This window comes from Chiloscyllium punctatum, chromosome 39 (assembly GCF_047496795.1).
Source record: "Chiloscyllium punctatum isolate Juve2018m chromosome 39, sChiPun1.3, whole genome shotgun sequence".
Lineage (NCBI taxonomy): Eukaryota > Metazoa > Chordata > Chondrichthyes > Orectolobiformes > Hemiscylliidae > Chiloscyllium > Chiloscyllium punctatum.
In genome coordinates, this window is record NC_092777.1 from 42,908,483 (window position 1) to 42,921,976 (window position 13,494).

The 13,494-nt window shown below is 40.4% G+C and overlaps 1 protein-coding gene across 8 annotated transcripts in view; it reads right to left on the minus strand.

The window, feature by feature from the left end:
- Positions 1-13,494, minus strand: part of sdk2b (sidekick cell adhesion molecule 2b) — a 951,812-nt gene that overhangs the window by 204,365 nt on the left and 733,953 nt on the right. For all 8 annotated transcript variants that reach the window (XM_072558555.1, XM_072558553.1, XM_072558550.1 and 5 more), the window contains one exon: positions 1,972-2,087. In XM_072558555.1, the coding sequence (XP_072414656.1) occupies positions 1,972-2,087 (116 nt within the window). The remainder of the gene's footprint in view (positions 1-1,971; positions 2,088-13,494) is intronic.

The window sequence follows — 13,494 nt, forward strand, 5'->3', positions numbered from 1 at the left end:
GATGGAAAATATTCAGTCTGGAGTCCAGATACTAGTGGTGTGCTACAAGGATCTGTTTTGGGACCACTGCTGTTTGTCATTTTTATAAATGACTTAGATGCAGGCATAGGTGGATGGATTAGTAAATTTCCAGACGACACTAAAGTTGGTGGAGTAGTGGACAGTTTGGAAGAATGTTACAGGTTTCAGGGGGACTTGGATAAACTGCAGAATTGGGCTGAGAGGTGGCAAATGGAGTTCAATGCAGATAAATGTGAGGTGATGCACTTTGGGAAGAATAACAGGAAAGCAGAGTCAATGGGTCAATGGAAAGATTCTTGGTAGTGTGGATGTGCAGAGGGATCTTGGAGTCCAAATGCATAGATCCCTGAAAGTTGCCATCCAGGTGGATAGTGCTGTTAAGAAGGCATACGGTGTGTTAGGTTTCATTGGTAGAGGGGTTGAGTTCCGGAATTGCAATATCATGCTGCAACTATACATAACGCTGGTGCGGCCACAGTTAGAATATTGTGTACAGTTCTGGTCGGCCCATTACAGAAAGGATGTTGAAGCATTGGAAAAGGTGCAAAGGAAATTTACCAGGATGTTGCTTGGTCGAGAGGGAAGGTCTTATGAGGAAAGGCTGAGAGACTTGGGTCTGTTCTCATTGAAAAGAAGAAGGCTAAGAGGGGATTTGATAAAGACATAAAAGATGATCAGAGGATTAGATAGGGTAGGCAGTAAAGTCTTTTTCCCAGGATGATGACATCAGCTTGTATGAGGGGGCATAACTACAAATTGAGGGATGATAGATTTAAGACAGATGTCAGAGGCAAGTTCTTTATACAGAGTGGTAAGGATGTGGAATGCCCTACCTGCTAAGGTAGTCAACTCAGCCACATTAGGGAGATTTAAACAATCCTTAGATAAGCACATGGATGATTTTGGGCTATTGTAGGGGGACAAGCTGAGAATAGTTCACAGGTCGGCGTAACATCGAGGGCCGAAGGGCCTGTTCTGCGCTGTATTGTTCTATGTTCTATGGTTGTGCATGTTTTCTGAATGGTCAATAAAGTTCAATTCCACAAGGTTATGCCCAATTGTCTGAGGACACTTGAGAAACATCTAATGTAACATTGGTCTCAGGATTTTCAGGCATCTGGGATGACAGCCATTATTTAGACCTCTTCCATTGTGGAGTATATCCCTTAATTAGAGTCAGTTACATGGCTGAATTGCTCAGAGTGAAACAAGTTTTGGGCTTGCCCTACTCCGGTTTTCTAGAAATGGCCAAGCAAGAGGGTGACACCAAAGAAGCTTCAAAACTTGATGTGGAGCCAGGAGCATGAATACATCTTTTGGCTCTATAGCACTCCTGAGGGCTGCTGGAAGCTGGCAATTTTCTTGTTTTTCTTTCCACTTTATGAAATTTAGTCCAATTTTCTGGCTGACAAGTCAGGTACCCTGAAATTGGATACAGCACACTATTGAGCTGATTTGGAGGTATAACAGGCCCAGGCAGCTTGCTAAAATTAAGCTCCAATTACAACTGAACCTTGGGCCACCCTGTGTGTGGTCAATTTGAAAATACACCATAAACACAGTTTCACTGACTGAAGTCCACAGAGACGGGAAGAGTTCATTATACCAATCGACAGCCGTCATTGAGTATAATATTTAACCTTTGGAAGATGCATAAAATTTAAGTTATGCTCCTCACTGAAGGAAAGGTGCTTCAATTCAATCTGATTTGGAAAACTATTTAAATTCAGAGATAAAAATAAGACAACATTGCATTGCTATGGGTCAACTCGTGCCTGGTAAATATGAGGTCTATGCCTCTTTGACCATTTAAGTTCAATCTTGACATAATTAAAATTTTACTGAATTAAATATATAATATTTTTCTGTTCTTGTTTCATAGGACACTTAATATGCTTCACTTTTTGGCAGCTTTATCAAGCAAGATTGTGTTCAAATTAATTAACTTGCCTTATAACCAAGGATGAGTCCATTGCGATCTTGTTGAGGGACCTGATTCCATCTGACGAGGATACTATTTGAATTAAGAGCAAGAGACGAAACATTTGTTGGTCCAGATGAAGGAACTAAGAAAAAAAAGGTCAGTTTTACAGATGGAACAAATATCCTTACACAGTTACAATGAAAGTCGTACTTACACTGTTGTAATTGACATCTCAACAACATTAGCAGAAGTACTAATTGACAGGATCTTCTAAAAGCAATACCATTAGGTAAATATCATGTTGTCATAATAACCAAAATTATCTGAGTCAAATACATGAGAAGCATAAAGAATGAATAGTTCTTTTCATTTTCACTTCATACGTTGATTTAGATTTAGTTAATATTGTCCCAAAGACATTCTGAATCCCTCTCACCTTTTCTGCCATTGTAACATCTTCAAAAGTTCCTCATTCGTTGCATTAAAAAATCCTTAATGTCAATCTCTCTAATTTAAACTCACATTCTCTTTTCCACTGACCTCAACGTAATATTCTGGATTCACCTTAGATTTACTGCTTCATAAACATCACAAAATCAGCCCTTAACCACTTTCTATACCTTCAAATTTCATGTTAACTTTGTTTACTGAAGAATACATTAGATATGTCTATACAATGGTCAACTATTGGATGGACTCAAGTTAGGCATATCTTTCACTACAGCAAACTTCTCCAATTACCAATAAGTTTCATTAGAAATTTATGTTGATTAGAAATTTCAGTATTTAAAAAGTTGAAATCTCATTTGGAAAGGATGCATTCTTCTGCCTTCATTTTCTCCGATGATTTCACATGAGCTGGGAGGCAAGGAGGACTCAAGATGCTTGGGTTGTTTGGCAGTGAATTGCTGGCACAGAGTGGTACTTTGTATTGCATTTTGCTGCAGGCCACGGTGAGTTACTGATTGTACCATGACATTACCAATACACAAAGCAATATAATCCCTCAGCTAGTGTTGGGATTGAACTCAGGCTGTAGACGTTATTCTGGACCACACACTTAGCTGCCTTAATTAACTGGCTCCTTACCTGGAATGTTAACTCTCTCCCACACTAAAGATTTTGAATGTTTCCAATATATTCCGCTAAGTTTTGGATTTCATACCCCTGATATATTTTTGTTTTATTTGAGAAGGCGAGTTGATTCATGAAGAGTGTAAATTGGTGACTACAATCTGTGCTTTTATTGCAAGTTCTGCACAATTTACACTTAAAAATGTTAAACAATCTGTGCATGCTATATAAAATCTAACAGAAGCAAAAAACAAAAAATACAAATGGACAATATCTTTCAGCTCAATCCACTTTGGATTGTTTCGGGTAAGTTAAGGCAATTTTTATATACATTTTCACAATGTTGTACAGACAATAATTCCATATAGTAACAGTGAAAATATTTAATGACTAAATAAGTTGTTATATTAATAACAAAGTAAAATGCTGTTTGTAATCCAGGCAGCTCAAAATTATCAAGAGAATTTTAGTGCTTGCAGCAATAATATCATGATGTCAATTGTGGCCTATCAAAGTGTATTTTACATTGCAGTATTCATAAAAAATGCATGACATATCAATTCTCACAGACTTTCAGCACATCAGGAATACTGTTGCCTTTTATTTCTAGTTCAAATAAAAGGACTTCACTATTGTCCTCAACTTTATTTACATAAGTAATGACCTCCATTACTGAGAAAATATTGTCATTAATTACACAATTGTACTGGGTGAAAACAGACATGCATTTGCCTCGTAGGACCAAAGGTGAAGAAATAATTTGTTTCTGCAATACTGCCGGGAGAAAATCATAGAAAGGCTTTTAGATGCTGCATGATCAATACCATGGATTTGTCTGCAGCTTGAAAATGGTCCCACCACTAATATCAAAGACACCAAAACTGCTGTTAAATCAATTTGTACTAAAGCAAAATAACAGGAGAAAGCTAAAGAGTAAATCACCTGGGAAGGTAGAAAGATAGGGAAAGCAAAACTAGTGAAAAGTATTCACAATGATAAATAAATGCCTTGTAATTCTTCCTGCATATCAATCATTCATTACGACATATACAAAACCAGGTTTTCAAGTTATCACACCAGTCATATATATTTACAACAATCAGTTTTAAAACTTTACTCAAAACTATTTGAAATTATACTAATGATGACATTAACTTTGATTTAACCAAAGAATGCTGATTAACTGTTGCACAGCTGGGGTCAATGAATTTTTTGTGGGGGAGCCTTGTTAAAAATGAGTCAACTTGGCCGTCAGTGCTGGCTGGACTGTCCCACTGATTTGTTCACCGTGACTAGTTCCACTTGCCTGCCAATGTTCTGTCAACATACCTCTGCCTCCAGTTCTTAGCACATGAAGTTGAGAATCACTGAAAACCAAGGGCCCCACAAAGGAATTGTGCCAAGAATGAAATAACTCTGACTTATCGAGATCAAAATAGAGAAAGTTAGGACTGCATCTGGATGGTTGAAACGCGACTCTCCTGCTCCTTGGATGCTGCCTGACCAGCTGTGCTTTTCTAGCACCACATGTTTTGACTCTTACCCAGTCCAAAGTCTGAAATAAGAACAGAAATTGCCGGAGAAACTCAGCAGGTCTGACCCTTCATCAGAATCATTGTCTCTGTTTTCTCTCCACAGATGCTGTCAGACCTGCGGAGTTTCTCAATTTATCTTTTCATTTTGATTTTCTGCAGTCGCAGTTCTTGGTTTTATTCTAGTCCTAAATCAGGGTTGGGTCCTGTTTGAAGGTTGGTGACACAGGTTCCTTGGAGTTAGAAAAGATAGTCCTCTAAAAGTACACCAACTGTAGAGAAGTGTAGAGCTGTAGAGATGGTGAGAATTAATACCTTCCTTGATTTTCATTGGCTTTGTCACTAATGATCATTTTGAGTTATAGAGTCATAGAGATGTACAGCATAGAAACTCTTCAGTCCAACCCGTCCACACCAACCAGATATCCCAACCCAATCTAGTCCCACCCACCAGCACCCAGCCCAAATCCCTCCAAATCCTTCCTATTCATATACCCAACCAAATGCCTCTTAAATGTTGCAATTGTACCAGCCTCCTCCACATCCTCTGGCAACTCATTCCATACACGTACCACCCTCTGCGTGAAAACGTTGCCCCTTAGGTCTCTTTTATATCTTTCCCCTCTCACCCTAAACCTATGCCCTCTAGTTCTGGACACCACGAACCCAGGGAAAAGACTTGTCTATTTATCCTATCCATGCCCCTCATAATTTTGTAAACCTTTAAAAGGTCACCCCTCAGCCTCCGACACTCTAGGGAAAACAGCCCCAGCCTATTCAGCCTCTCCCTATAGCTCAGATCCTCCAACCCTGGCAACATGCTTGTAAATCTTTTCTGAACCCTTTCAAGTTTAACAACATCTTTCCGATAGGAAGGAACCAGAATTGCACGCAATATTCCAACAGTGGCCTAACCAATGTCCTGTACAGCCGCAACATGACCTCCCAACTCCTGTACTCAATACTCTGACCAATAAAGGAAATGCCTTCTTCACTATCCTATCTATCTGTGACTCCATTTTCAAGGAGCTATGAACCTGCACTCCAAGGTCTCTTTGTTCAGCAACACTCCCTAGGACCTTACTGTTAAGTGTATAAGTCCTGCTAAGATTTGTTTTCCCAAAATGCAGCACCTTGCATTTATCTGAATTAAACTCCATCTGCCACTCCTCAGCCTATTGGCCCATCTGGTCCAGATCCTGTTGTAATCTGAGGTAACCCCCTTCACTGTCCACTACACCTCCAATTTCGGTGTCATCTGCAAACTTATTAACTGTACATCTTATGCTCACATCCAAATCATTTACGTAAATGACAAAAAGTAGAGGGCCCTGCACCGATCCTTGTGGCACTCCACTGGTCACAGGCCTCCAGTCTGAAAAACAACCCTCCACCACCACCCTCTGTCTTCTACTTTTGAGCCAGTTCTGTATCCAAATGGCTAGTTCTCTCTGTATTCCATGAGATCTAACCATTCAAATCAGTCTCACATGGGGAACCTTACTGAACGACTTACTGAAGTCCATATAGATCACATCTACTGCTCTGCCCTCATCAATTTTCTTTGTTACTTCTTCAAAAAAACTCAATCAAGTTTGTGAGACATGATTTCCCACGCACAAAGCCATGTTGATTGTCCCAAATCAGTCCTTGCCTTTCCAATTACATGTACATCCTGTCCCTCAGGATTCCCTCCAACAACTTGCCCACCACCAAGGTCAGGCTCACCGGTCTATAGTTCCCTGACTTGTCTTTACCGTCCTTCTTAAACAGTGGCACCACGTTTGCCATCATCTAGTCTTCCGGCACCTCACCTTTGACTATCGATGATACAAATATCTCAGCAAGAGGCCCAGCAATCACTTCTCTAGCTTCCCACAGAGTTCTTAGGTACACCTGATCAGGTCCTGGGGATTTATCCACCTTCAACCGTTTCAAGACATTCAGCACTTCCTCCTCTGTAATTTGGACATTTTGCAAGATGTCACCATCTATTTCCCTACAGTCTATATCTTCCATATCCTTTTCCACAGTAAATACTGATGCAAAATATTCATTTAGCATCTCCCTCATTTTTTGTGGCTCCATACAAAGGCCGCCTTGCTGATCTTTGAGGGGCCCTATTCTCTCCCTATTTACCCTTTTGTCCTTAATATATTTGGAAAAACCCTTTGGATTCTCCTTAATTCTATTTGCCAAAGCTATCTCATGTCCCTGTTTTGCCCTCCTGATTTCCCTCTTAAGTATACTCCTACTTTCTCTATACTCTTCTAAGGATTCACTCGATCTCTCCTGTCTATGCCTGGACATATGCTTCCTTCTTTTTCTTAACCAAACCCTCAATTTCTTTAGTCATCCAGCATTCCCTATACCTACCAGCCTTCCCTTTCACCCTGACAGGAGCTTACTTTCTCTGGATTCTTGTTATCTCATTTCTGAAGGCTTCCCATTTTCCAGCCATCCCTTTATTTGCAAACATCTGCCTCCAATCAGCTTTCAAAGGTTCTTGCCTAAAACCGTCAAAATTGGCCTTTCTCCAATTTAGAACTTAAACTTTTAGATCTGGTCTATCCTTTTCTATCGCTATTTTAAAACAAATAGAATTATGGTCGCTGGCCCCAAAGTGCTCCCCTACTGACACCTCAGTCACCTGCCCTGCCCTATTTCCCAAGAGTAGGTCAAGTTTTGCACCTTCTCTAGTAGGTACATCCACATACTGAATCAGAAAATTGTCTTGTACACACTTAAAAAATTCCTCTCCATCTAAACCTTTAACACTATGGCAGTCCCAGTTGATGTTTGGAAAGTTAAAATCTCCTACCATACCCACCCTATTATTCTTACAGATAGCTGAGATCTCCTTACAAGTTTGTTTCTCAATTTCCCTCCGACTATTGGGGGGGTCTATAATACAATCCCAACAATGTGATCATCCCTTTCTTATTTCTCAGTTCCACCCAAATAACTTCCCTGGATGTATTTCTGGGAATATCCTCCCTCAGCACAGCTGTAATGCTATCTCTTATCAAAAATGCCACTCCCCCTCCTCTCTTGCCTCTCTTTCTATCCTTCCTGTAGCATTTGTATCCTTGAACATTAAGCTGCCAGTCCTGCCCAACCCTGAGCCATGTTTCTATACTTGCTATGATATCCCAATCCCATGTTCCTAACCATGCCCCAAACTCATCTGGCTTCGCTATTAGGCCCCTTGCATTGAAATAAATGCAGTTTAATTTATTAGTCCTACCGTGTCCCTGCCTGCCCTGACTGTTTAACTCACTTCTGTTCTCAGCTGTACCCGTCTCAGACCGATCTCTTTCCTCACTATCTCCCTGGGTCCCACCCCCCCCACCTTACTAGTTTAAATCCTCCCAAGCAGTTCTAGCAAATTTCCCTGCCAGTATATTAGTCCCCTTCCAATTTAGGTGCAATCTGTCCTTCTTGTACAGGTCACTTCTGTGCCAAAAAAGATTCCAATGATCCAAAAAATGTGAATCCTTCTCCCATACACCAGATCCTCAGCCATACATTCATCTGCTCTATCCTCCTATTCCTGCCTTCGCTAGCTCATAGCACTGGGAGTAATCCAGATATTACTACCCTTGAGGACCTCCTTTTTAAATTTCTGCCTAACTCTCTGTAATCTCCCTTCAGAATCTCAACCTTTTCCCTTCCAATGTCGTTGGTTCCAATGTGGACCTCCTGCTGGCTCCTCTCCCCCATGAGAACATTCTGCATCCTCTCTGAGACATCCTTGATCCTGGCACCAGGGAAACAACACACCATTCTGCTTTTTCTCTGCTGGCCACAGAAACGTCTGTCTGTACCTCTGACTACAGGATCCTCTAACACAATTGATCTCTTGGAAGCCGACGTAACCCTCGTTGCATTAGAGCCAGTCTCATACCAGAAACTTGGCTGTTCGTGCTACGTTCCCCTGAGAATCCATCACCCCCTACATTTTCCAAAACAGCATACCTGTTTGAAATGGGAATATCCACAGAAGACTCCTGCACTAGCTGCCTACCTCTCTTACCCTTCCTGGAGTTAACCCATCTATGTGACTTTATCTGAGACTTTCCCCCCTTCCTATAGCTGTCATCCATCAAATACTGTTGCTGTTGCAAATTCCTCATCGCTTCTATCTGTCTCTCCAACCGATCCACTCAATCTGATAAGATTCGCATCCAACAGCATTTATGGCAGATATAATCTGCAGTAACCCTTAAACTCCAACATCTGACAAGATTTTTAGGAGAATCCCTCAGCCAATGATGGGAATTGAACCCACACTGTTATTCTCTCCCTGCATTACCAACCAGTGGCCCAGGCAACTGAGCTAAACCTACCCCCAAACATCCCTTGGGGCAGAATGCTAATGGTGGGAATAGATTTACTCATCGTTTTATGCTGTTAAGATCAAATTGGCATCAATGAACTGATTGATGAGGAACGCATCGGCTGACTAAACTTCATCAAACACCTTACTTAAATTAGCAATTTCACCTCCTCTACATGTCTCAAAATTTCAAGGTTCACTTGAGGAGAAGGAAATCAAAAGTAGTCGAAAAGATTGTGAGCAAAACCTATGTTATACTCAGACCAAATTCTAGAATGAAGCTTCAAAAAAATACACAATTGTTGGAGAAGTGTCAAACTCTAGTTCCAGGGAATGTTAGTTTTCTTTTATGTATATAGTTAATAAATTAATATTTTTCTAATATTAGTATTCCACCCAAGTTGTAAATCTTTATTGGTAATGTAGTTTTTAATTACTCTGCCATGCTTGGAAATAATGAATTGTTCTTCGTGGAGGATCCAATATTTAAAACTGCTTACTGGTCATGACTTACTTCAGGAATACATGGATATACTCAATGTAATAATCATCAAGCTCCTTTGGCCAAGACTGGAACCAAGCAGCTTTTGACTATTCTGGTGCAAGATTTTTCAATGAGGTTAGACTCCCTTTGGTTAAAGTGTACTATCTACCATCAGTTTTGAGGAAGATCTTATAATGCTACAGGTAGTGTCCCTGCTTCTGAACCAGATGCTTTGGGTTTAATTCTTACTCCAGGACTTGATGGACACAGATTTGGCCAAAATGGTTGATTATCAATCTGCAAAACATTCCAAAATACCTGTCACAGGTAGAAGAAGGAACAGACTCCTGGTCAGCCAAAACCAGGAAGTAACTTCAGCACAACCTCTTCCCAATGAGTGGCATGGTGGCTCAGTGGCTAGCACTGCTACCTCATAGCACCCGGGATCAATTCTCGCCTCGGGCAACTGTCTGTGTGGAGTTTACACATTCTCCATGTGTCTGTGTGGGTTTCCTCCCACAGTCCAAAAACGTGTAGGTTAGGTGAATTGGCCATGCTAAATTGCCCGGAGTGGTAGGTGCATTGTCAGGGGTAAATGTCAAAGAACGGGTCTGAGTGGGTTGCTCTTTGGAAGGTCAGTGTGGACTTGTTGGGCGAAGGGCCTGTTTTCACACTGTAGGGAATCTAATGCTCAAAGATTCCGTGTGCAGGTTCTTGCCATGGCCTGTATTCTGTGGCAAGCAAACATCCTTCTTCTTCAAGGTATTATCAGAAGATGAATTGTAACTGAATGAAATTGATTAAATCTGAGGTATCCTATTACCTGGATTGGTAGCTGTCATCAAGACTGGTTAAAATGAAAAGTAACCAGTGGTGCATTTGACTTTACAGCACTTGTCCAATACATTAAATCAGAAGAATGTCTGCTTACATTTTTGGCATTATTTGGTTCTTCTGAATGCTCAACAGCTATGAATAAGCCTCAAGTTAGTATTCAGATCCATTGCTAGTAGACTGCAGCTAGGTTTCCTTGAATTGCTACCTTGAAATAATATGAATGACAAGGGCATGTTATATGATTAGGACATTGGAACTGTCTCAAATTAGATTTTATAATTTCATAGACTACATTCCACTCAATAAAAGACCTTGACTTTACAGGGACTCAAAGCAAATACAATTACAAGAAAAAAACGTTAAATATTGCTTCTGACATTTACTATTAACATAGTTTAATTAAGAATTCAAAAGCTACACGTCAATCTGGTCCTTGCTGCCAAAAGGCAACTAAGTTATGATCAGCATTATAAACATGTTTCTGATCTTATGCCATGGCTTCCCATCATGTATTCTACCATGAGGCAAATAATTTAAAGGTATTGATAATAATTTGAAGTATTATCTATATTGATGTAAAGAGTTTAATTCTATTTGTCTCATGATTCAGTTAGTCTCCTGTTTGCAATCATGAAATGGAGAAACATTGTCACATCTGGGAATGTAATGAAGGTTTATGACTTGTGATCAGACTTATTCCCTCTACAACTAGGATCTGGTTCTCTGTACAGTAGAATCCCTCCAGTACCTAACTCAAATGGCGTGCATTTGTGAAAGGCTCTTGCACTGACTTCCTGACCATGGAAGATAAAGCAATCTTCAGCCAATGAAACCTATTTGCACTGCTAGTAAGAATTACTAGATACTTTTCAGAAGGGAACATCAATGTCAATATTCCCTTTATCAATGCAGGGACAGTCACGTCTTTAATGTAGTTCATAAACCAGCAAACTCAGTTCACAGCAATGGTCAAAGCTGAGATGTCCACTTGGATCAAAAGTAGATACACCACCTGAATGTACTGTCAGGAATATTTTTAATTCGTTCATGGGAGTTGAGTATTACTCACAAGGTCAACATTTGGTGCCCTTGACTGGATTTGATCAATTAGTGATTAGCTATTTTGATATAACTGCCAGTTTTTAAATACAATCTTGACTTGACTAAGAGGATTGAACAGACTTGTATTAGCTGCTCAACAAATAACTACACTAGCTGATTGAAGACAGCTACATTTTATGTTAGACCTTTATGCGACAATTCAATAATGCCTGCACCCTGGGATGAGATGTAATTCTACATTAAATAACACTGCATTATAAGCTTGCACAATGTCCTTTCTTAGAATGTGCAATCACAGCTGATAGTTGGCAGCTTAGAAGATCAGCTATCAGGAAATTAAATTTACAATGATTCCGGCATCAGGATAATCCTATATATAGACTTTAATCAAATGGCTCTAGGATAGGATCAGTTTTTAATTATGTTTGCACCACTCTCTTTGATCTTTCATATATTTGATAAAAAACATACGTCTCCACACTATTATCAGAATCAAATAATCATTGGACCGATGTAGATTCCCAAAAGTTGCAATAAAATTATTCCAGGATTGAAACACACTGATCTTATGCCAAATTGTAATCAGATTGGTTACTAAGCAGATGGTGATCTCCTCCAAAACATGTATCATCCATCTGTGCTTACTGACCTGCACTGGTCCTCAGTCCTACAATGCCTTGATTTAAACGTTCTCATAGTTGCTTTCAAATTGCATCACAGTCTCGGCCTACTCCTTTCCATTATTATAATCTTCTTCAGCTGTGCAGCCCTACAATCACCAATTCGGTATCTTGCACATCTCTGACCTTCATTGCTCCTGCATTGTTGGTAGTGCCTTCAACTTATAAGGCCTTAAACTGTGAATTCGCCTTCTGCATTCCTCTCCTCTTTTAAGATAATCCTTCAAACTCACTGCTTTGCCCAAAATTTTCAGCACTACTCTTAATATTTACCTTGTAGTTGAATGCCAAACTTTGTCTCACAGTTGTTCTTGTGAAGTACTTTGAGATGTTTTAATCTATTAAAGGCACTACGTAAATGCAAGTTGGTTGTGCATGCTGTTATGACAATAATATCTATGTCCTCTGTCAAATGACATTTTCCACAAATAGCATTGGTTGCTGGATCAGTTGTTAGTTTCAAATCTGAGATAGATACATTTTGTTAAGGGATGGAAGTGCTGAATGTCTTGAAACGTTTAAAGGTGGATACAGCCCCAGGACCTGATCAGGTGTACACAAGAACTCTGTGGGAAGCTACAGAAGTGATTGCTGGGCCTCTTGCTGAGATATTGTATCATCGATAGTCACAGGTAAGGTGCCAGAAGACTGGAGGATGGCAAACGTGGTGCCACTGTTTAAGAAGGGTGGTAAAGATAAGCCAGGGAACTATAGAGCTTGACCTCAATGGTGGGCAAGTTGTTGGAGGGAATCCTGAGGGAGAGGATGTGCATGTATTTGGAAAGGCAAGGACTGATGAGGGATAGTCAACATGGCTTTGAGCATGGGAAATCATGTCTCACAAACAAGAAGTAAAAAAAAGGATTGATGAGGGCAGAGTTGTAGATGTGATCTATATGGACTTCAGTAAGGCGTTCGACAAGGTTCCCCATGGGAGACTGATTAGCAAGGTTAGATCTCATGGAATAGAGGGAGAACTAGCCATTTGGATACAGAGCTGAAAATGTGTTGCTGGAAAAGCGCAACAGGGTTTCCTCATTCCTGAAGAAGGGCTGATGCCCAAAACGTTGATTCTCCTGCTCCTTGGATGCTGCCTGACCGGCTGTGCTTTTCCAGCAACACATTTTCAGCTCTGATCTCCAGCATCTGCAGTCCTCACTTTCTCCTATTTGGATACAGAACTGACTCAAAGCTAGAAGACAGAGGGTGGTGGTGGAGGGTTGTTTTTCAGACTGGAGGCCTGTGACCAGTGGAGTGTCACAAGGATTGGTGCTGGGTCCACTACTTTTCGTCATTTATATAAATGATTTTGATGTGAACGTATGAGGTGCAGTTAGTAAGTTTGCAGATGACACCAAAATTGGAGGTGTAGTGGACAGTGAAGAGGGTTACCTCAGATTACAACAGGATCTTGATAAGATGGGCCAATGGGATGAGAAGTGGCAGATGGAGTTTAATTCAGGTAAATGCCAGATGCTGCATTTTGGAAAAGCAAATCTTAGCAGGACTTATACACTTAATGGTAAGGTCCTAGGGAGTGT